The sequence below is a fragment of the Mustela nigripes genome, chromosome 4 (assembly GCF_022355385.1).
Source record: "Mustela nigripes isolate SB6536 chromosome 4, MUSNIG.SB6536, whole genome shotgun sequence".
In the NCBI taxonomy this organism is placed as follows: domain Eukaryota; kingdom Metazoa; phylum Chordata; class Mammalia; order Carnivora; family Mustelidae; genus Mustela; species Mustela nigripes.
This window is the reverse complement of record NC_081560.1, coordinates 52,135,013-52,159,874: the sequence shown is the minus strand read 5'-3', so window position 1 is coordinate 52,159,874 and position 24,862 is coordinate 52,135,013. Positions and strand designations below refer to the sequence as shown.

The 24,862-nt window shown below is 38.1% G+C and overlaps 1 protein-coding gene across 4 annotated transcripts in view; it reads left to right on the top strand.

Moving 5' to 3' along the window:
- Window positions 1–24,862, top strand: part of KLHL7 (kelch like family member 7) — a 69,532-nt gene that overhangs the window by 4,025 nt on the left and 40,645 nt on the right. For 3 of the 4 annotated variants that reach the window (XM_059396725.1, XM_059396723.1, XM_059396726.1), the window contains exons 2-5: window positions 15,598–15,700; window positions 16,844–16,937; window positions 17,187–17,311; window positions 21,970–22,145. In XM_059396725.1, the coding sequence (XP_059252708.1) occupies window positions 15,622–15,700; window positions 16,844–16,937; window positions 17,187–17,311; window positions 21,970–22,145 (474 nt within the window). In that variant the 5' untranslated portion in view covers window positions 15,598–15,621. Of the gene's footprint in view, window positions 1–11,027; window positions 11,162–15,597; window positions 15,701–16,843; window positions 16,938–17,186; window positions 17,312–21,969; window positions 22,146–24,862 lie in introns of all 4 variants that reach the window. The other variant, XM_059396724.1, reaches the window with a different exon arrangement.

Sequence of the window (24,862 nt, the reverse complement as noted above, 5' to 3'; positions counted from 1 at the left end):
TACCACTACAGTTTACAGTTGCCTCATGTTAAGTGAATTAAAGCATAATTAGAATTTAAAAGCTTATGTTAAAGCCCTACTGAGAATTATGTGAGAGAACCAGAAAAGCTGATTTAAGGATTGGATGCTGAGCAGTCAGGTGGGCTTACTTACTAAGTAAAATGACTCAACTTCTGTACACTCAGCTCTTCAAGATTGTAAATTACTAGTAGTCATTAATCTTTACACGGTCTGTTGTGAATAATCCAAACCTTCTGCCTTAAATTCTGAATAATAGAAACAATTCTTGAGCATTTATTTTCAACCAGCCATTCTGCAATGTGTTTTACATGCTTTGTCTCATTTTGTTTCTCCCAACAGCTCCCACTGACAACTCCCATCCTCCACACCTTCCTATTTTTAACTCTCCACTGTCTTCTTCTTTCTGTCCACTTAGGAGATAATCATCTCTCTCTTCATTCCCTTTCCAATGCCCCAGGCTTTCATGACCTTCCATCCTTTTTTCCCATCCATCTGATAAAAAGCATCAGTGACTCTTTACCTTTTTTTGTGCAAGGTTTCTAAGCACAGCTGGAAAATATCCCATTACTGGGCAGTTCTTTCCCAGGTAAGTCCTGTTTTCCTCTACAAGTATCTATACCTCTCTCAGTATCTATACTTTCAGTATATCACCCCTTTTTGATACCATAAATAAATAGAAGACATTATTTTAGAACTATCTAACTTTTAAATTTCCACCACAAAATCTATATACTTATTTTGACAGTTCTTAATTTTTTTTACAGTGAAGGAGCTGCCTCTTTCCATCTAAAGCCAGTACTTTCACTTGGGCTTTGGCTCCCTCAATATTAGCCTAGTCAGGAAAGTTATACTGTTGGTTATTCCATCTCTATTGAGCATCTTTAACTTCTCCTTCTCTATCAGAGTCTAGCATTTAGGCATGTTTTAACTTCTCTGGTTTTTAAATTAACCATCCAGTCCAGTCTACCCATTCTTAGTTTCAACATTCCTCTATAAATAATACCTCTCTCCCTGCTGTTAAAGCCAAAGGGTGGGTAGATTCACTGCCCCCCCCCTCCCCGTTTTGGCTCACTATTGACTTACTCCTCTAGCTCAGTTTGGCTTTCTGACTCCTCCGTTTGGATGAATGCTTACTGAGACCCACTGTATGTGGGGTCTAGCAAAATGCCTAGCATATATAGGCATTTTGCTAGATTCTGTAGTTGCAGTGATGAGCAAAATTAGACAGTCCTTGCTCAGGTTTTAGTCTAGTAGGAGAGTGAGACATGAGTCAAGCAATCACACAAAAGAAATGTAAAATTGCAACAGTGGTAGTAGGTATTATTAAAGAGAAGAATGTGATACAGTGAGGGGTTGGATGATTTGACCATCAAATCAGAAAGATTTCCCCAAGGAACTGGTAAATGAACGGAGAGCTAAAATAAGAGTACATGTTAATTAGCACCTTAAGGTAGAGCCTCTTAGGTAGATGGAACAACAGATGCAGAGGCCCTGATTCAGAGACCTACTTACCATAGAGTGGCAAGTGCAAGAGGCTGATTAAAGACCAGAGTGGCTGGAGCACCAAACATTAGGGGGAGGATGGTGTAAGATGAAACTGGAAAAGTAGCTAGAGACCTGCCCATGCACAGTCTCCTAAGTCAAGTAAGGGGATTTGCCTTTATTCTAAAACTCCTTCAGATCTGTGTTGTGCAGGTGAGAGAAGGAGGGAGACAGTTGGAAGTCAGATTATCTTGAGTAAGATAGGAGCCAATTGAAACAGTCACTGGAGAAATTTGGCCCTGAAGGAAGTAGGGAAGTAAAATGAAGTTCGTTTGGTTTTATTTGTTTCAGTTGGAGAGATGTAAGTGTGCTTAAGAACTGAAAGGAAGAATTCACTCAATATGGAAAGAGCTCAGATGTCCACTGACAGATGAATGAATAAAGAATATGAGAGATATATAATGATAATGTGACGTATATATAATGTAATGGAATATTACTTAACCATCAAAAAGAATGAAATCTTGCCATTTGCAATGACATGGATGGAACTAGAGGGTATTATGCTAAGCAAAATAAGTCAGTCAGAGAAAGACAAATACCATATGATTTCACTTACATGTGGAATTTAAGAAACAGTTGAACATAAGGGAGGGAAAAATAAGATGAAAACAGGGAAGCAAACCATAACAGGTTCTTAACTATAGGAAACAAATTGAGGGTTGCTTCAAGGGAGGTGGGAAGTGGGGATGGGATAATTAGAGGATGGGCATTAAAGAGGGCACTTGAAGTAATGAGCACTGGGTGTTGTATGCGTCTGATGAATCACTAAATTCTAACTCTGAAACTGATAATACAGTATATGTTATCTCAGTTGAATTTAAATTAAAAAAATTTTAAAAAGAATGCATTTGAGGTGTAGTGCTTGAATGTATATGAGACAGAATGGATAATTGATAGATGATTCCTGAGATGAGATCTAAAGTAAAGGTAATTAATCTCTCTTGGAAGAAGGACATTTTCTCTTCTATAAGAGTGGGAAGGAAGAGAGGTTGGTATATAGGTATGTTTGGAATCAAGAGAATAAAGGAGTTTCTGTCCAGAGGCCTTTGTTCTCTCTAAAAATGGTAGATGAGATCATCCACTAGAATGAAGGAGGAAAATGAAGCTAGAGGTCGAGGCAAGTAATTTTTGTGAAGGATAGAATTGCTGCCAGTATTTTTGAAGGTTTTTTGAGGTTTATTATTATGGATTTGTAAGGAATATTTATTCTTAACCAGGGTTTCAAAGCCCTGTCTGATGTGATCCCAATCTATTTCAGTCAGATTTCATACCACTCTTAGCCATTTCAGTCCAGGCACCTGTCTCCCTTCAAAGCCTGAAATGTACCGATGCCTTTTAACTCTTTCTCTCCTATTCATGCTTCAGTTCTTACTTTAATACCATTCTGGATAGAGAGTATCTGATAGACCTAGCTTGGGTTGAGTGCTAAACCTTTGAATCAGGTATCTATGCTAAGGAGAACAAGGTCTTGTAGCACAAACGTGATCTTGAAAGACTCATGTACTGAGACCATTTCCTGAGAGGGGAGAACTCCAGTGAACATATACTACAAAAATTCATATTGTTGGGGTGCCTGGGTGGTTCAGTGGGTTAAGCCTCTGCTTTCAGCTCAGGTCATGATCTCGGGATCCTGGTATCGAGCTCAGTAGGGAGCCTGCTTTCCCCTCTCTCTCTGCCTGACTCCCTGCCTGCTTGTGATCTCTATCAAATAAATAAATAAAATATTTTTTAAAAATTCATAGCATTGAAATAGCCAGCATATTAAATATTTTAGGCATAATAATATAGCATACAATTTAGTTTCATTCTGTTAAACTGTCAAAAATGTGGTTGATTAATATTTAAGAGAGACAGTCTTAAGAATATGCCATCTATGCTAAATCCCGTAAATTCTATACTTAATGTAAAGTTAACATGCTGGCAAATGGTGTGCCAGGATTAAATGAGTTCATTTTGCACTTAAGTTGAATCACACTGTAATATTATAGTGTAAACTTTTATCATGAAAAATTATTCTAGAGTCGTTTATGGGGCACCTGGGTGGCTCAGTTGGTTTTAAGTGTCTGCCTTCAGCTCTGGTCATGATCCCAGGATCCTGGGATCGAGCCCCCCATCGGGCTCGCTGTGAGGTAGGAAACCTGCTTCTCCCTCTCCTTCTGCCTCCTGCTCATGCTTATGCATGCACGTGCGCACTCTTTCTCTCTCTCTGTCAAATAAAATATTTTTTAAAAATAAAGTGGCTTTGTATCTTCTATAAAATTTTGTAGTACTGTTGCCTTTCTTTAGTCACTCATTGCTGTGGGAAGCAGTATGCAATAGTGGAAATAACATGGATTTTGGAGTCAAACAGCTCTGGGTTTGAATCCTAGTTCTGTCTTCTTACTAATTGTGTGACATTGGGCAAGTCACAACTTCTTAGACTTTTATGTTTGTATGTGCGCAACAATGGCCATAATATTATATTGACCTACCTTACTGATGTTGGGGATAGTGAGACAGAGAAAGTGAAAACTTTTTTTTTTTTTTTTTTAGATTTTATTTATTTATTTGACAGAGAAAGATCACAAGTAGGCAGAGAGGCAGGCAGAGAGAGAGAGGAGGAAGCAGACGCCCCGCTGAGCAGAGAGCCTGATGCGGGGCTCGATCCCAGGACCCTGGGATCATGACCTGAGCCAAAGGCAGAGGCTTTAACCCACTGAGCCACCCAGGCACCCTGAAAACTTTTTTTTTTTTTTTTTAATTTTGTTTATTTGAGAGAGATCACAAGAGCGGGGTGAGGGGCAGAGGGAGAAGCAGACTCCCCACTGGGCAGGGAGCCCAGTGCTCAATCCCAGGACTCTGGGATCGTGACCTGAGCTGAAGACAGGCGCTTAATCAACTGAGCCACCCAGGTGCCCCTGAAAATTCTTGATAAATTATTCAGTATTGTCATATAATGTTAGTATTGCGATTATCACAATGAATCTCCTGGAATTCTTGGTTACCAGCAACCAAAATATGTTCTCTCTTAAGCCAAAATAATTTATTGCAAGAATATCAGGAGCTTACTGTATTGATCATAGACTGGAAGAGGAGCAGAAATGGCAAACAAGCAGAAATCCTGGCATTCTCTGTTAGATAGGCTTTGGAGATTCTGTAAGCAATTATAGTGTGGGAAAAGTCTTGACTATTTGCTGCTGCTGCTGCCACTGCCATAAAAACAATTTTTCCACCATCTTTCTATTATTTGCTCAAAATTCAGAATCCTGAAAGTAGGTAAATAATTGGCTGGCCTTAGATTCTTTGCCAGGTTTTGGCTCTGCTGAGTAAAGAGAAGAATTAACTGGGGCGCCTGGGTAGCTTAGAGGGTTAAGCCTCTGCCTTTGGCTTGGATCGTGGTCTCAGGGTCCTGGGATCAAGCCCCGCATCAGGCTCTCCGCTCAGCGAGGAGCCTGCTTCCCCCTCTCTCTCTGCCTGCTTGCTTGTGATCTCTCTGTCAAATAAAATCTTAAAAAAAAAAAAAAAAGGTAAATAACTGACTCTTAACTTCCATATTGCCCTCTTACCAACATAGCACATAAAGAGGAATTTTTCCAGAAATGGGAGCTTGGGGTTCTAATAGGCAGGAAATTGGATGCTAGATTGCCAGAATCCATTAAAAAAAAAAAAAAAGTCATCAGGTTTTTCACTTAACTATATCTGACTTCAAGATTACTTGGTGATAGGGCGCCTGGGTGACTTAGTGGGTTAGGGCCTCTGCCTTTGGCTCAGGTCATGATCTTGGTCCTGGGATCGAGCCCCTCATTGGGCTCCCTGCTCACTGGGAAGCCTGCTTCCCTTCCTCTCTCTCTGCCTGCCTCTCTGCCTACTTGTGACCTCTGTCAAATAAATAAGTAAAATCTTTAAAAAAGAAAAAAAAAGATTACTTGGTGATATCCATTCCTTCTATAGTCATTTCAAAATTCTGAGGCCTAATTCTTAATAGAGTCTTTACATGATTATGGAGGGGAAAATTTCATAGTTAAAACTTACATAAATATAAGAGCAAGGATGAAAATAAAAATAGAAGCCTCATTCATTTTTTATTATTTATTTGTTAATATTTTTATTATTCATAATTTCTTCTTTTTCTGCCTATTCCTATTCTTTAGGACCTGCAGTTCAGGGTTCTTTATCTGATGGTATGACGTATTTCTTTATTCCTAGGTGTCTTGAACCTTTGGTCTTGCCTGTATAGGGTCACTTTAGTCTTTCATTAACATTTATTCCTGGATTTAGTACCAGCAAGGGGCCTGGAATTTGGTTTTACAGTACTTATAAGCAGAGTAGTTAGCCTATTGCTGTTTGATGGATGCTGGCAGAAGACATGAGACTCCTAGGTTAGAGACAACATATTTGATTAGTTAGAGCACAGTATCATGAGCTTCCACATGTATGTGTCAGTTCCCCTTGCCCCACAAGTACTGTGAGGGTGACCCACTGGGGCCCAGATGGATGTTATACACACAGTGGGTTTGTGTTGTAGCTACGGAATGAACACTGAGCTTAAGGAGTCTGTCATTTTATAGCAAACAGTAAGCAAGCCTATTCTTTACTCCTATAGGGAAGACTATCTTATCCCTTATCGTTGCTTACTGCCAACATAACCCTGAGAAATGGCCCATGGCATGTCCAGGAAGATATGTAGGAATTCAAGAGAACCATAGAGGACTCTTCTCTCCCAACAAGAAGGTACCCAAGGGGATCCCCGAGCTCCAGTTATCCTCTGTCCCATAGAGAAGAGAAACCTTTTTCTTTCTCCTTCAGGTTCAGGCAGCTAACCAAATGTAAAAACTTTTGTTCTTTCTATCCCGTGCGAGGAGAATGACAAAATGCCCAGTTGTAGCCTTAACTTCTAATTCTGTAAAAATATTACTCTGTCACTTGGTCAAAGCATTCTTCTTTTGGGTCCTTGTATCTTCAAACTAGCAGAATCCACCTCCAGAAGGACTGATTGGTGATATCAGAAGCAAAATATTTGTGAGTGAATTGTTAAGCATCAGGGGAGCTTCTTCCATCCCTTGGTTGCCAGGCTAAGTCTGACTATGTAGAAAGTGTGTTGTCTGTGTAATTTTTTTTTTAAAGATTTTATTTATTTATTTGACAGACAGAGATCAAAGTAGGCAGAGAGATAGAGAAGAGGAAGCAGGCTCCCTGCAGAGCAGACAGCTCGATGTGGGGCTCTATCCCAGGACCCTGCGATCATGACCTGAGATGAAGGCAGAGGCTTTAACCCACTGAGCCACCCAGGCGCCCCTGTGTAAATTTAAAAAAAAATTTTTTTTTTTTTAAGATTTTATTTATTCACTTGAAAGAGAGTACAAGCAGGGGGAGAGCAGAGGGAGAGGGAGAATCAGGCTCCCCACTGAGCAAGGAGCCCCTCCCACCCCCCAATGTGGGACTCAACCTCAGGACCTGAGGATGATGACCTGAGCCAAACCATCTGCCCCTTGTCTCTGTAAATTATGTGAAATCACATCACTTGAAAATGGATTCTGCTGCTTAAAAAGTTTGAAAACCACTATTATAAGGCTTTTCCCTGAAAGGAAAAGGAGAATGGATATACATACACCCACACACATGGTGTGTGTGTGTGTGTGTGTATGTGTGTGTGTTTGTCTCTCTTTGTCCATCTGTATGTGGTATGGGAAACAGAGGGCAAAGGGGCTGGGGCTGGGAAAACATGTCTGACCTTCAGCCTCACCTAGGAGTAGGAGCTCATCTCTCTCCTACAAGTTTTGCTCAATGAGAGTGACGTTATCATCTGATTAAGCTAGAAGTCAAGACATTGTTTTATTAATGGTGCAATTATTCTTTTGAGATGTACATCTACTAAGATCTCCATCAGCTAAGGAGACTAGGTAAAGTATGTCTTATAGTGGACTTTACAGATGGATTTGGGCCCAGCCATCTTTTATTCCCCACTACAGGACATATGAATATGCAAATTCCAAAATTTAAATATTGGGGTATCCAGGTGTGAGATTACCAAGTACCCATCTATCAATAATGTGTTTTTTTAATATATATAATTTTTTAAAGATTTTGTTTATTTGAGGTAGAGAGTGCATGTGCTTGCACATGAGCCTGGGAACAGGACTGAGGAAGAAGCAGGCTCCATGCTGAGCGGGGAGGCCAGTACTGAGCTCTCAGGACCCCGGGTTCATGACCTGAGTCCAAGGCAGACACTTAATTGACTGAGCCACTCAGGCATCCCAGTAGTGTGTTTTATTATGTATTGTCTGGCTGTTAATCTTTATGTAAACTCCCTGATGAGAATCTCAGAAGGTTGAATAGTAGAATTCAGGTACCAAAGCCCTATCCCAACTCCCAACAGAAGTAACTGGACTGAGTAAATAAATAAGAATTTGTTTCCAGGTGTTTTGTGGTTTTTTTTAGGTTTTCTGTTTGGTTTTTGTGGTGGTTGTTGTTTTACCTGCACAGGGAGCATTTTGTCCTATCTTAAAGGCATCCTCTATCAATAACTGTTCTTCTGTGTATCTTCTGTAGACCACCTCAGAAAAGTTATTTAAATTTTTTCCTCCAGAAAGCTTTTTTTTTTTTTTTAAGATTTTATTTATTTATTTGACAGAGAGAAATCACAAGTAGATGGAGAAGCAGGCAGAGAGAGAAAGAGAGGGAAGCTCTCTCAGCAGAGAGCCCGATGTGGGACTCGATCCCAGGACTCTGAGATCATGACCTGAGCTGAAGGCAGCGGCTTAACCCACTGAGCCACCCAGGCGCCCTCCAGAAGGCTTTTAAGTGAGTTGATAATCTATTAACTCCAGATTGGAAATTCACTTCTATTTCCCATCCCCAATTTTTCTCAACCAAGATTTCTTTCATGGCTCTCCAGATTATCTGCAGTGACCAACCAAGTGACAGCTTAAAACACTCCATCTAATTACATACTAGAAATACGAAGTCCCCAAAATTTGACTCCTATGAACCCATTCATTATTAAATTCCCATGTCTGTGATCTCCCTGTCAGTTAAAATTAAAGGCCCTTCCAAATATGTGCTCTCCCTTGTTTCTTACACCGCTCAGGCTCAGCTGGAAAGCATTAGCTTAAGTGTTTGGCAGATTCAGGGAAGCTTTCTTCAGTAGCTGCTGCCTGGGCTGTCTTTCATTGGAATATATTAAATTAGTTTAGCACCTCCAAAGATGAATTTCTCCAATTTCAAGGTAGTTGGTGCCACGTGTTTTCAGAATGTTGAAGGGTTCCTAGGGGTCTTAAGATTAGCACAGCATCATCTCCACCCCCACAAACCCAAAAAGATAACTCTACAATAAATAGTGCAGATATTGACACCTTACTATAAAGTCCTAACCTACATTATTGTTCCCAGGCTAAAACAACAGAAACTTCAGTTTCTAGGAAACAGAGAATCTTCAAAGAAAACATAAAGATGTCTGGGCTTTTTGCTTGCACATGTTTCCAGTCTGTGTTTGCTATCTATAATTTGCAGATTCTAAACTCAGGTGAGAGGAATCACTTATCCAGAGGCTAATAGAACACTTTACCATATAGGGAAGGAATTTTCATCCACGTGTAATAATACTTCACTGACATAGGATACCTTTGTTCTTGGAAAAATTTGCTAGGGGGATTTACCCAGCTACCAGGTCTTCTAGAGTCTCCCTTTTTCCCGTTGTCTGTTCTGCACATTTAAATCATAATTTTTATTTCTCTTTTGAACCTTATGTTCTTGACAACCCAGTGCTGAAATAGTTGAGTTCTGTGTAGTGACAAAGTATTTTCTTTTGAAAGACGAATGATCCACATTTGTAGCAGGCAGTCGTGCGGAGCAGTTAGTGCCTTTGCATTCTCTACAGTTCTGATCCAACTGGTTGTTCTTTATCCCTGTGTCCCCAATATGATCCTATCCTGTGAAATTCCTTTTTTCTACTACTAATCCTAACTCTTGGAGGGATCTTTTTTCCTTTCCATTTATCTCAGCAGGAGAATGACCTTTCACTGATTCCTCTAAAGCCTGTGGTCCCCATAGGGACCAATATGGCCTTTACAGTGTGCTTCTCAGGACCTTGCCTTTCCTCGTTATTTGAGTATTCCATGCTTTGGAAACTCAGTGGTAGCATATTCCTTTTTGTTACCTATATGTGTCAAAATGGGCTATGACTCTCTTGTCTGTTCCTTTCAGGCATCCCCACCTGAGTTGTTAACCTGTTCAAGTTGAATCCTTTCCTTTGTACATAATATAGAGCTAACATTGTTTAGATTAGAATACCTTCCTTACTTTTCCTTGTCTTTTGATTTGGGGCCCAAATGTTTGTTTTGCTTCTTTTCTTTAGTGCCTTTCTTATAGACGCTGTCACAGTGGAAATCAAGAGGTCCCGTGTGCTCAGGATTGATTCAGCTGCTGCCAACCTTCATACCCTCAGTAAAGTAATTCCAATTATGGACAGGTTCAGCCTCTCATTTAGGCTTGGATTATGTCTGGGTTGTTTGACCTTCCTTTCGTGTGACCTAATACTCTCCCGTAGGGTCTTTTCCCCACAGACTTCCCAGATATGTTCCACTATAGTATGTAACATTCCTGTCTTCCCATCCATGTCACCTTGCAAATTACATAATGGCTTTGTTGCTGATCTTCCTTTTCCAAAACTTTACAGATCTATCTGAATTTAATGTAATCACCTGTTAAAACTGTCTTAGTCTTTAAGGATAGTCCTTAATTATGTGTTTGATTTCTTACCTTTAGCTTTAAGAGAGCTCTACAACAAAAATTTCTTAGATCCAGGCTTTTTCTGAGAACCATTTTAGTCTACTGCTGAATTTTGCTTTTCTTCCTTCATATATCTCTTTGGCTTATATCACCTTACTTGAATAAATAACAGACTTTTTTTTTCTAGTCTCATCTTGTAAAGAGCAGTTAAAACAAACTATATCTCCTTTGCCTTTTAAAGCTGTTTGACCTAACTTGCCATGTTTCCCTTAAGGAAGAAATCCCCTTTTTCCTCTATTAATCTGGGTATCTCACTTTGTTTTTCTTTTACTTTCCCGTGTGCCTTACTGTGATTATGTATGTTTAAATCCAGTGCTATTTTTCTTGATTATCTGAACAGATAAGATTCCTAAGGCCTTTTTTTTCTTTTTTAAGATTTTATTTATTTATTTGACAGGCAGAGATCACAAGCAGGCAGAGAGGCAGGCAGAGAGAGAGAGAGAGGATGAAGAAGCAGGCTCTCCACCTAGCAGAGAGCCCAATGTGGGGCTCGATCCCAGGACCCTGGGATCATGACCTGAGCTGAAGGCAGAGGCTTTAACACACTGAGCCACCCAGGCACCCCTCCTAAGGCCTTTTTAATTTTTCTCTTAGCTTAGTTTATTATGGCTTTGTTGAGGCTTTCTTAGTATCTCAATCGAAGAAGATGATTTACCCCCATATAATAAGGGCTCCATTTCCCTTTATCTTTTCAGTGATTTAAATCCATCACCCAACTATAGTTGAATCTACTACAGTCTACTCAGGGATTTATATCCAGGGCCAACTTGAAATCACGCTGGGCAGGACTGATTGCAGAACCTTAATGACAAGCTACATAAATCCAAAGGTTAGTCATTCCTCAGTCCTCTTTTTGGGATATGATGAAGGATACAGTTTGGGAATAGAATTAGCTGCATGCCTCCTAGTAATGCCAGCACATATTGTTAAAAGTTAGAACCTTTTACAATGCTGTGGAGCTTACATGGAGACTACTGCCATTTGCAGTCCTATTTACCTGGCAAACACATAAAGAGAACAGGTCATTCTACCAACGCTTGCCTGAAATGATTGCCTGTTTTGAAGTGAAACCTTTCCCAACCAAAGGACTCATATCTGTAGGCACTAAAGCATCACCTAAATTTCTCCTTGTCTTCAGTGCATTGAATGTCTCTGCATAATGGATTTCAGCAACCCTCTTCCACTGTTGGTTCCAAACATTTGAGATGAGTTATGTTCCACTTTGGGGCAGACTTACAGAAGAAAATGAACCAGAAGGCCTAGCAGTGTGTGTGTGGTCAGTGACCTCTATTTTATTCTTGCTTGTCCTATAGAACCTCTTCCACAAGTGACATTGGAGAAAAGGACTGAACCTTCTTTCCCAGTACTTAACTTGCCCTAGAGAAGAGACACTATATTATGAGAGAGAAATCTGTTTCCCCTCAATGGGTAACAGTTATACTAATACCAATTTTTCAATTATCCATTCTCTTACCACTTTTTTTTAAAATTAGTAGACTTTGCTTTTTAGAGTAGTTTTAGGTTTACCAGAAAATAGAGCAGAAAGTACGGAGTTTTCCATTTTTCCTCTCCCCCTCCCAGTTTCCCCTACTGTTAACATCTTGCTAACACAAGTATGATACATTTATTAAAATTGATGAGCCAGTATTTTGTTACATTATTATTGACCACAGTTTACATTAAGGTTTATTCTCTGTGTTGTACATTCTGTGGATGTTGTCAGTTGTGTACTATAAATGTGTCCCGTTACAGTATCATAGGAAGTAGTTTCACTGCCCTGAACATTGCCAGTGCTCCACCTTCTGGCCACATTTTTGAAATAGTATCTTTATCATATATTAAATTACTGTTTAATGTAGATCCCTTACATTTCTTACGTTTATTTCTCAACATTTAATTATTTTGTTGCTGCCATGCCAGGTTTTTGTGGTTTTTTTCCCCTTATTTGTGTTTCCTTATGGCTTACTGCTCACATATAGGTTAGCTAATTGCTTTTTCATATTTATCTTATTTCTGTCCAGCCATCTTACTGACTTTTTTATTTAGTTCTATAAGTGTTAAGTTTATTTATCTTCATTTTCTTACTGATTTTGTTACCTAAAACCCCAAGTTCAGCTGCTCATTGCTCAAAAGCCAATACTTAAGAGACCAGTTTTGATTGGAAAGGCATATGAGCTTTATCCAGAAGGCTGACCACCTGGGGAGAAGGGAGACTTTTGTCTAAATACCAACTGAGATTTTTACCTGGCCCAAAGATTTTTAAAAGCACTTTAGGGCAGTTAATCAGTAAAAAGGGAGTTCAGTGGTCTGTAACACTTCTTGACTGTGTGCAGACTCAATGGTACCAGCTACAGACAGACATAGCAGTGCTTGAAGGTTGCATATTGGTGCTCTGGTTCCTATACAAAGAAAGGTTTGGTTCATCAAGAGGGCTACAGGTGCTTGCTAAACTTAAATACTGGTAAGTTGTCTGGGGCAGAGGCAATTTTCAATTTGGCTAAAATTTTCAGAACAATAATTGATTAATAGTAGTAACAGTATATGTGTCTCTGTTTCAAATTTAAACGAGAATGCTTCTTTTGTGTCACCATTAAATGTGATGTTTGCTTTTGAGTTGAATCACCTTCAGCAAACAGATACATCATTTACTTTATTAAAGAGTATACAAGGAAATGAATTTTTAATTTTGCCTTCTATTGAAGGTTTTCTATGTGAAGTTTTTCTCTTTTAACCTGTGAATATCCTGAATTATATGAAAGAATTACTGTTCTTGAATGCTCCTTGCATTCCTAGAACAACGTTTGACTAATAACCCTGCTGAATTCACTTTGCAAATATTTGACAGATCTATAAGTAAGTCCCTAAAAGAAGAAAAAAGTGCACAAGTACAAAGAAAATGGGATTAAAATACCACCTGGTAGTTAGAGAAAAAAGAAGACAGCAAGGAAGCATAATAAATTATGTAAAAGAATATGGCTTCTGTAAAATGAAACATGAGTTATCAGTAATAAATATGAAGGACCTAAATCCTACTAAAAGTAATTTTAGATGGTGAGAATTTCACAGATTCACAAATATGTGCAATATATAAGAGACTAAAAATTCAAAAGCTGAAAATAACAAATACAGGTGGATATAAACAAATTGCCAGAGTTTATGTATTTTTTTCTTGTTCTATCCAGTGAACATGTATTGTCCAAAGGGTAGTTTTTGTTTAAGTTTCTCTTCATTTCACATAGGACTTGTTACCACAAGTAACAATCTGCCCATATTCTCCAGTGTAACCCAGATCTCTGTCTCTTCCCATTTTCTGTCTGCAGATAGACTCTTCCTGAGCGGAACCTCTTTCTTTAAGTCAGTCCCATCTCTTGTTGAAACCTGTTAGTCTACATAGTACAGTCAGATGTACCATTTGGATACAAAAGGTTCCACCCATTCCTTCCATAACATTAATATCCAGCTGGAGATTATTCTTAGCACTAAATTGCTGTGCAGAGAATGCTCTGATTTCTTTACCTTTCTAAAGTGCCTGTAAATCCATGCCACTAAAACTCACTATTACTGAGTATATATTTTGGAAAGGTTTTTCGCTGCCTTTCAGTATAGTTGTACATCTTCTGGAACTCTGTCAGCAGCCGTAGACTCCTCCCTTATCTAACTTTCTTGTTCTTCTGTCCAAATTCTTTTTCTCCCTCCTTTTCCTTCTTTTCTTTCCACCTTTTTTCCCTCTTTCTTTCTCTTGAGCAAGTAGATCAGCTTGTTTCGTTGTAACCAAATAGTTGACTTGGTTTTGCTACCTGGTATTTTCGGTATGGTATGTGGCAAAGTCACCTAAGAACTATGCCTACTCTGTACCTCCCCCACCAAATCAAAGGAAATAAAAATTGAAAAATTTGAGACACTTGGGATAACAATGGCTTTAACCATAAGTAATTTGAATATAATATCTAAGTAGCAGTCTGTAGGACTTACAAAAAAAATCTTAACATAGCAGTAAAAGTGAAATATGTTCATCTTTTAGCCCACTATAAAATAAAACTAAAGCTCATTTCCTTTCTTGTACTGAGCATTACCGTCTCACTTGGATTTTTATTCGTGGACTAATAAAGTAGAATATAGTGACTTACCTATCAGAAATTATATTAGTAGTTTCTTTTTTTAAGATTTTATTTATTTATTTATTTATTTGAGAGAGAAAGTAAGAGCACAAGCAGATGGGAGAGGTTGCAGGGGAGGAAGAAGCAGACTCCCCCGTGAGCAGGGAGCCTGTTGCAGAACTCCAGCCCAGGACCCCAGGTTATAACCTGAGCCGAAAGCAGACACTTACCAACCGAGACACCCAGGTGATCTGTATTACTAGTTTAGTAATTCCTTAAAATTTACAAAATGTGATAGAATTTTCTCTTATTCTAGAAGTATTATTTGCCTCATATTCCCAGTGCTAAGAGTTCCTAGCATATCACAGTCTCCAGATTTTCTCTGAGACTAACCTGTACATTTTATCTTCAACTTCATTAAGAAATTGAAATTTTGTTTGACAATAAAGATATTCTTTCTCCTTGAAATTCATCTTTAAGTGTGCCAGTAAACCTTAAATTTTTTCATTACTATTTATTTCTACAGCATTGTAAGTATTTAATCTAACTCTGCCTTCTTTCGACAACCTAGAGTGACACCATTTTGGCCTTGGTCAGAAATCACAATTTAAAAAGCAGTTGCTATCCAACCCCTATCAGACATACATTTGAGAGAAGTGTTACTAAGGAAAGAGTGCTGAGTGGTCATTGGCTTTGTCCAGTCTGCATTCTGAATTGTTTTTGTTTCAAGTTAAAGCTGTGTAAGCTACTTTCTTGGGAAATACAGTGTGAACTTTGGGTCTTACCAAGTATTGATAATTTTTTAAAAACCCAGATTGCTATGTTTGAAAAACCATCAAGGACATTGCTTTTACTTCATTTAAAATCTCCATAAAATAACACCATGAGAAATACCTTACATTTTGTGTCAGGGAAAAAAATTGGTTTTTCTAAAGGAATAGTAGACTGCTTTTCTAAGGGAAGCTCAGTGCCATATTTTAATACAGCAAATCATGATAGCAACTCTACATCTCTTCTAAATGTGTCTGAGGAACAGTTTCTGTGCTGGACAAAGACTGGATTTGAATAGAAAATTGAGTTGAAGCATTTGTCAAGCACTGGTTTTATATGTTTGCTAAGCCAGGCCCAGTGCGCCCCTTTTCATTTCATTTATTTCTCCCTTCACTAGAAAACGTTATGTGATGTGATCCTTATGGTCCAGGAAAGAAAGATACCTGCTCATCGAGTTGTCCTTGCAGCAGCCAGTCATTTTTTTAACTTAATGTTCACAAGTAAGTATATTAAAGTAAAACATAAAATTTTTTCCGTGAGAATGAGGTGGAGTCTAAATGAAAATATCTTCCTAGTTTTTAAAGCATTTAAGAAATTAAGGCCATACATAAGTGACTCTTAATCTCACAAAACAAACTGAGGGTTGCTGGGGGGAGGGGGTTTGGGAGAAGGGGGTGGGATTATGGACATTGGGGAGGGTATGTGCTTTGGTGAGTGCTGTGAAGTGTGTAAACCTGGTGATTCACAGACCTGTACCCCTGGGGATAAAAATATATGTTTATAAAAAATAAAAAATTATATAAAAAAAAAAGAAATTAAGGCCATAAAATAATGAAGTGATTGAAAAGTGGTTGTGGTGAGGATTGAGCAAAAGAAAAATGTTCTTTCATCAGCCTTACAGGCCCAAAGATTTTATGGATGAAGGTACAGTTTCTACTTGAATGCCCAGTTTTCTTCTTGACCTTAGGTGGAAAAGCAAAGAAGAAAATAAATGTTTAGGATAATTTGTCTAGCAAGTTAAACTAAATAAAAATGAAGTATGAAATACCATACTAGAAAGAACTCTAGATTTAAAGTTAAGAACTGGATCCAAGTCCTGGTTCCTCTGTTTAGTATTATTTTATGAGCTTGATCAGGTAATGTAATATATCTGCCTCAAGTTTTCTCTTTGGTGCTCTGGCTACCTATAAGGTTTTTGGTAGAGAATGAGAGCTTTGTTAGCTATAGCTATATTTATTATAGCAGTTGCATTGCTGTAATTGTCATCGTTCTTGTAGATGTTTGCCAGCTGCATCAGATGTAGTTTTGCTCACAGCAATTTAGAAGAGTGCTACTCAAGTATTTTAGGACTTGGGGGAATATTAAGACTATTTTATATATGTGTTTACTTGGCTTTTTTTTTTTTTTTAAGAAATATACTAATTCACTAATTTCCTAGCTTATTTTAATTTAAGGCACTTTTCAAGTGTGGAGAATTAATTTTGCATTTATTATAGGAATGTCGGGCTTTCTGGGTATATTTTTTCCAGAGAAATCTCTGTCCTATTATTCTTTTCCATATTTAACATGGCCTGGAATGATCTGGCCCTCAGTTAAACTAATAATAGTACTCATGACATTTATATTTCTTCTTTTCATTTTAGCTAACATGCTTGAATCAAAGTCCTTTGAAGTTGAACTCAAAGATGCTGAACCAGACATTATTGAACAACTTGTGGAATTTGCTTATACCGCTAGGTAAGTTAAGAAGGATCATTTCCATTATAGAGAAGTAAGGTTGGCATCTACCATGCCGGAGCATTGTGGTGACAAATTGGTATGCTCCAAATTCTTCAACATGAAAAACTACAAGGATGCCATACTGATGCAAGGACTGAAAAGTTTAATTTTCTGTTTAATTTCGGGGGCTAATAGGATACATTTTACAATAGCATTATTTAAATAATAAATTGTAGGAGATTAATATTCACTTTAACTTCTTTGCAGAATTTCTGTGAATAGCAACAATGTTCAGTCTTTGTTAGATGCAGCAAACCAGTACCAGATTGAACCTGTGAAGAAAATGTGTGTTGATTTTTTGAAAGAACAAGTTGATGCTTCAAATTGTCTTGGTAAGAAATCAGATTCCTACTAAAAACCAAACTTTAATGTGTATTTTAATTTTAAAAAGTGTTTATAAGTATCTTCATTTAATTTTAAAGACATTGTCCACTAGAAAATATGCTCAGAATACATTTTAAGAGATGCTTAAGGAGGTGCTTATTAATCTAGGCCTCAAGAAGCCCATTAAAAACTGTACTATGGGGTGCCTGGGTGGCTCAGTGGGTTAAAGCCTCTGCCTTCAGCTCAGGTCATGATCTCAGGGTCTTGGGTCTTGGGATCGAGCCCCACATTGAGCTCTCTGCTCAACGGGGAGCCTGCTTCCTCCTCTCTCTCTCTGCTTGCCTCTCTGCCTACTTGTGATCTCTGTCTGTCAAATAAATAAATAAAATTTTTAAAAAATAAATAAAAATAAAAAAATTAAAAATAAATAAAAATAAAAACTGTACTACAAAAAAAGCAACAAAAAAAACTGTACTACATTTTCTAGAAAAAATATGAAATAACTTTAATAATGATTTTTTATGTATCTGGAATGAAGAGTAAGGATTGCATCTGGTGGTGGTATGATCTATGATATCATAAGTATGAGTGTTCACCTTTGTTGAAGCACTTAAGATTGCTACAGTCTGTCTTGAATGAGAAAACTGGGGTTGTGTATATTGCCTGAGGTCTTATAGCTAGTATGTGGAGGTGCTGAGGTTGGAATTTAAGTAATCTTGTTCTCAACTACTACACTATGTTGCCTCTTTACATTCTTAGTTGTGCTAGCTATTGTTCACTGGAAAAACTAAAAATCCTAGACTATAAAGTAAGCTACTAATTAAGGGACTGCTATGGGGGCATGTGGGTGGCTCAGTCAGTTAAGCATTCAACTTTTGATCCCACCTCAGGTCATGATATTGGGGTCTTGAGATTGAGCCCCATGTTGTGCCCCACACTCAGCACAGAGTCTGCTTGTCCTTCTCCCTCTTTTCCTCTCCCTGCTTGTGCATTTGTCTCTCTCCCTCTCTCAAATAAATAAAAACATCCTTTAAAAAGACCAGTCTCTAATCTCACCTGTGCAATAGAGACATTCTGGGATGAATCTATTTCTCTGGGCCATAGTTTGGGGCTCCATTCATCAATAAGATTAACATTCCTGAGATTTTACTTATTTCTCCTTATATAAGTATTTTCACAAAATTTATTATAAAGAGGGAATTCAAATAAGTTTTTGGAAGATGATGACTTAAATATTTTTCCCTAACTCCCTACCACTCTAAATTTCCAACCAGGTACTTCAACTAAAAGAAAAACAGAGTAGGGAGTGGATATGATGGTACAAAGCATACTGTGGAACCTGGAGCAAGTTTGTGCTAACCACATCTTGGGCTTTGGGCTTCTGAGGAGACCATTTAGGATTTTTTACTTCTGGATCCCTCTGTCATCATTGTTTTCAAAGCTGAGAGGAGGGACAGCATAGCAGCCTAAAAGGGAGCCTGATTCTCTTGGGCTATCAATGGGGCAAAGATAGTGGCCCAACTAGTTGAGCCAACCACATTCTCAGTACCCAAAGGAACTACTTCAGCCTGCTTTCTGTTTAGCCCTGAGTGTGGCTCTACCTGTGAGTTGATCAGAGAACTCTTTGTTTTTACCACTTGTCAATTCTCTGCTACCTAGAAGACCCCAACAAGCTGTTTTCCACGAATACCAAAGGAACTCATGACATCTGATGGAACTGGGCAAAAATCATTCTAGGTTAAAGGAAACCCAGTAGTCTGAGGTACAGAAAGCAAGCTAAACAGCCAAAATGAATGTTTCCTATAGACAACTTTAATATAAGAAGAGGAGAACTTAAGATAGAAAGGATGCATATGAAGGGGGTGGGGGAAAGCGGTGATTTTCCATGAAATTCCATTGAATTGAAAAATAGATTGGATATTCCTAAAAATCAGACTGAAGAAGATCAAACAGAAAACTGTCTCATGATAACAAAACAAAAATGCAAGGGAATGGAAATAATTAGTGAAAACATAAAAAAATGAAAGGAAGATGAAGGGACAGTGATATGAAATAGGAAGTTCAGAAGGAACAGATGGAGGAAATGCAGTATCAAAGAAGTAATAAAACTTATTTGAGCTCAAAAAAAACTTTACTTTTCACACCAAATTATACTAAGTATCAGACCTGATGAAGTAAGATATTCCTCTCCTACATATATCCTAGTGATATTTTTTGCCTCCAAAATCAGGAGAGAACTTCTCTTTGGGTGATAAAAATGCTCTGGCACTAGATAGTGGTGATGGTGGCACAACATGGTGAATAAACTAAATGTCAATAATGGTAAGTTTTATGTTGCATATGTTTTACCATAATTTCTTAAAAAACCAATATAAAAAGAATTTATAAGCTTTTAGAGAGAAGGAGTATGGTAGGTTAGCCAGAAATTGGCCACAAATTCTTTCCATCCTTGTATGAGTCTTTGTATATGTGGTTTTGTAGCCGTCAATCAAGAGGTAGAGTTTTTTCCCTGTGTAGCCTAGGCTTGGCCATGTAGCTTGCTTTAGCCCATGGGACATTGGCAAATGTGACATGAGCAAAGGCTTAAAAAATGATTATGCATTGGGGCTTGCCCTTCTTTGCTGCTGGGGACTCTTTTGCTATCATGAAAAGATTAGAGGCCATTTGGGGCACAGATGAGCTGTACTAGCTGATGTCTGTACCAACCAGCTTACATACTACGAGATAAGTAAATGAGGCCAGTCTAAACCATCCATTCCCAACTGAGCAACCGGCTAACTACAGACATAAGCTAAACCAGCCATGTTCAGAAGAACCACCCAGTTGACTCAGAGAATTGCAAGAAATAATATGTTACTGTTATGTTGAGCCACTAAGTGCTAGAGTTGTTTTTCCTGCAGCAGTAGATAACTGGGGTTCCTGGGTGGCTCACTTGGTTTAGGATTTGTCTTTGCCTCAGGTCATCTCAGGGTCCTGGGATCAAGCTCTGCATAGGGCTCTCTGCTCAGCTGGAAGTCTCCTTCTCTGAGCTCACTCACATGCTCTCAAATAAATAAAATCTAAAAGAAATAGATCTCTCAAATAAGTAAAATCTAAAAGAAATAGATAACTAATATAAAAGTTTACTTAGAAAAGAAAGAATCAGAATGACATCAGTTTATCTGTAACAGGAAGTTAGAAGGTAGTAGAATTTGACATGCAAATGGAGAAAAAAATTACATTTTAAAACATTCATTGGACACATTGCTAAGACAAATATTTGTTAAAGATTTTATTTATTTATTTTGACAGAGAGAGATAGAGACACAGTAAAAGAGGGAACACAGGCAAGGGGAGTGGAAGAAGAAGCAGCAGGCTCCCTGCTGAGCAGGGAGCCCAGTGCGGGGCTTGATCCCAGGACCCTGGGATCATGACCTGAGCCGAAGGCAGATGCTTAACGACTGAGCACCCAGGCGCCCTTGAAGAATTATTTTAAAAGAATTTTTAAAGAGGTATTAAAAATGAACTTACAGGCTATATAGAAATATATGACAATAAGCACAGAAAAAATCAAAACTTTGGAATGTGACTCAAGTATTTCTTTAAAGAGAATTTGATTTGTAGTCTTCAAATACTTCCAAATAAATGCATTTATTTTTATCTCAACAGAGTAGTCTACTTGAAGAGGTAGAAAAGAAAAATTTTTACACCTAATGAAAGTAAAAGAAAATACCTTTTTAAAGTAAAATTAATAAAATGGAAAAATCACACTAATAGACTATAGATTGACCAGAGAAACAAAAGCTAATTATCTCAAAGAATCGTATAAAATACCTAACAAGTCTAATCAAGAAGGAAAGATGAGGGTTATCTAGATGGCTTAGTCAGTTGGACCTCCAGCTCTTGGTTTCACCTCAGGTCGTGGTCACAGGGTCCTGGGAGCAAGACAAACCCCCACCCCGCCCAGTCAGCCAAATTGAATCCATCAATGAATGTCTTTTTAAAAATAATTCTTTACCAAAAAAAGTAATAATAATACTTTGCCACCCTGGTGTGAGATATTGGTAGTGGAGGAAGTTGGTTGTTTGTGGAACAGGAGTATATGGGAACTTTGTACTTGCTATTAAACTTTGCTGTGAACCTAAGACTACTGTGGAACTTAAAATCATATCAAAATGTAGAATCAAAAGTAGAATCTTATAAGCTTATTTTATTTACAAGAGAAAATGTTTAACACTAGCCAAGAAAAAAAATGTGAAAAAATATTGAAGGGGCTTTTCCTACAAAGTATCAAAATCAGTCAGTATGGTATTGGCATAAGAATAAACAAATCAGTAGAATAGAAGAGGATCCAAATTTATGAAATTCGTTCAGCCTCGTATTTCTGGAGTCATACTTTGTCTTCAGTGTATGTTTGGGGTTTGTTTGGGTTTTTTTTTGTTTGTTTGTTTTTAATATTTTATTTATTTGACAGAGAGAAATCACAACTAGGCAGAGAGGCAGGCAGAGAGAGAGGAGGAAGCAGGCTCCCCGCTGAGCAGAGAGCCCCATGCGGGGCTCGATCCCGGGACCCTGGGATCATGACCCGAGCAGAAGGCAGAGGCTTTAACCCACTGAACCACCCAGGCACCCCTGTTTGGGGTTTTTTAAAGTCATTTTCTATTCATTTACTTTCTTTTGTATTTAGGTATAAGTGTGCTAGCAGAGTGTCTGGATTGTCCTGAATTGAAAGCAACTGCAGATGACTTTATTCATCAGCATTTTACTGAAGTTTACAAAACTGACGAATTTCTGCAACTTGATGTCAAGCGAGTTACACATCTCCTCAACCAGGACACTCTGACTGTGAGAGCAGAGGATCAGGTAACTAAATTGTCTTCCCACATTTTTCTTAGGAAAAATATCCTTATTGATTTCTTATGTTTCATATTTGGATACATGACAAGGAAAAGAATCATATTAGGAGAGAATCTGTTCATTAAACAGAGTATTCCAAAATCGTTTCATAGGAAAAGTAAATCTTGGGTGCTTGCAAGGCCATTTGGTAGAAGTAAAGTTATTGGATACCTTGGTAGGAAGAATAATGCTTCCCCTCCAAAGATGTCCACATCCTAATCCCCAGAACCAGTAAGTACCTTACATGGCAAGTGGGACTTTGCAGATGTGGTAAGATCTCTGAGATAAAATTATCTAGGTGGGCCCACTGTAATCACCAGACCCCTTAAGTATGGAAAGGTAGGCAGAAGAGTCCATGTCAGAGTGATGGGATGTAAGAAAGTCTTGGCCAGTGATTGCTGGTTTTGAAGATGGGAGGAAGAGGCCATAAGCCACGGAATGCAGGCAGCTGCTAGATTCTGGAAAAGGCAATGAAATGCTTTCTCCTCTAGTTCCTCAGGCAACCCTACTGGACACACTGATTTTAACCAAGTGTGACACATATTTACTCTCAAACTGGGTACAGGCATTTGGGAGCTAGGTGGTCCAACAGTAACACTTTGATATGCAGACATTCAGTTAATCCCTCTTTTCAGTCCCACACCCTTCTCTGTATTTGAAGGCAGTAAATTTATGATAATTTGTTATTGTTACATCAGCAATAGAAAACTAATAGAGGTACTATAAGATCATAAGCCTTGAGTTACTTTTCTTCTAAAAATAAAAAGATTTACACTGAGCCATTTTTGTCTGGTCTTAATGGCCCAGAGTCGTTGGTTATAGTAGTCTGCAAATTGACAAGTTGGACCTGGAAGACCTGGCTAGGCAAACAACAACAAACACAACCACACTTCTCAGTTATGTGACTAAAATTAACTGACTTACATGCATTATGGAAAGGGAATTAAAAAACAACTTTAGTCTGAAGAAAACCTGGCAAATGGTATCTACAGATCATCAGACCTGATGAGCACTACGTATAGGTTAATATTGTCAATGATAAGTCATGTTGATATTATGTACCCTTAATATAAAGTAAGGAGAATGGCATGGCACCTCTGTGGTCTTCCTCTGAAAAAACTGTAATTCTGGTTTAATGAGGAAAACATCAGACAAACCCAAATTGAAGGACATTTTACAAAATATCTGACTAGCAGGGCTCCTGGGTGGCTCAGACAGTTGAGCATCTGCTTTCAGCTCAGATCATGATCTCAGGGTCCTGGGATCGAGCACTGCATCAGGCTTCCTGCTCAGCGGGGAACCTGCTTCTCCCTCTCTCTACTGCTCTGCTTGTGCTCTTTTTCTTTAAATAAATAAAATCTTTAACACTGTCAAAGTGATCAGAAACAAGGAAAGTCTGAGAAACTGTGAAAGTCTAGAAAATCTAAGGTGACATAATGAGTAATGAGATGTGGTATCTTTTATGGGTTTGGGACAGAGGGAAAAATTAGATAAAAAAACTAAAGTTTTGGAAATATGGACTGTACTTAATAATTGATTCGTTAGTTGTGATAAGAGTATCTTGCTACTGTGGTGAGTGCTGTGAAGTGTGTAAACCTGGTGAATCACAGACCTGTACCCCTGGGGCTACTAATACATTTTATGTTAATAAAAAATAAAAAATTTATATATGAAAGAAGAGTACCTTGCTAATAATATAACACTTTAACAGCAGGGTGCAGGGTATATGAGGGACTCTGTACTATGTTTGCAACTCTTTTGTAAATATAAAACTTTCCAAGATTAAAAATTTATTTTTAAAAAAATAGGCCAGTTCCCATAAAAAATTAACTCATATGGAGATCAGAACTTAGGCCATATTAACAGTAACTCCAACTGAACCAACTTTAGCTCAAACAATTATGTGGCAGATTTTTGTTTATGAAATAAAAGATGTGTTATCAGTGTGTTTAAACTCATGATTTGTGGTGCACCTGGCTGGCTCAGTTGGTAGAGCATGGGACTCTTGATGTCAGGGCTATGAGCTCAAGCCCCATATTGGGCATGGAGCCTAATTTATTTACTTAATTATTTTTATTTATTTATTTGAGAGAGCACATGAGCAGAAACAGCAGAGGGAGAGAATCTCAAGCAGATTGCACCAAACACAGAGCCAACTCAGGGCTTGAGCTCATAACTAAGAGTCAGATGCTTAACTGACAGCGCCACCCTGGGGGCCCCTGGGCATGGAGCCTACTTTAAAAACAAAACAAAACTAATAATTTATAAATCAAATTGTGTTAATAAACTTGGACTTGTTTGGTAAAAATAAATGAGTGCTATAGTACTATTTTGAAAACAATTCTTATATAAATATCCTTTAAAATATAGAATTTTTATATTGTAAAGTTTCTGGAAAACAGGTATCAATTCATAATTAGGAATACTGTATTGAAATAAAGTCATAGATGACCTTCATATGTCTTGGAGTGGAAACTTCCCCCTGAGGAAATTAGTCTGTGTTCCTGGTACCAAGTGAACATGTATTGAAACTATCATTAACCAGTAGGTTTCTTTCCATTGAAATGTACATCACAGCTCCTTCTGAGAAGAAGTTACTTTTTTTTTTTTTAAGATTTTATTTATTTATTTGACAGAGAGAGATCACAAGTAGGCAGAAAAGCAGGGAGGCAGGCAGAGAGAGA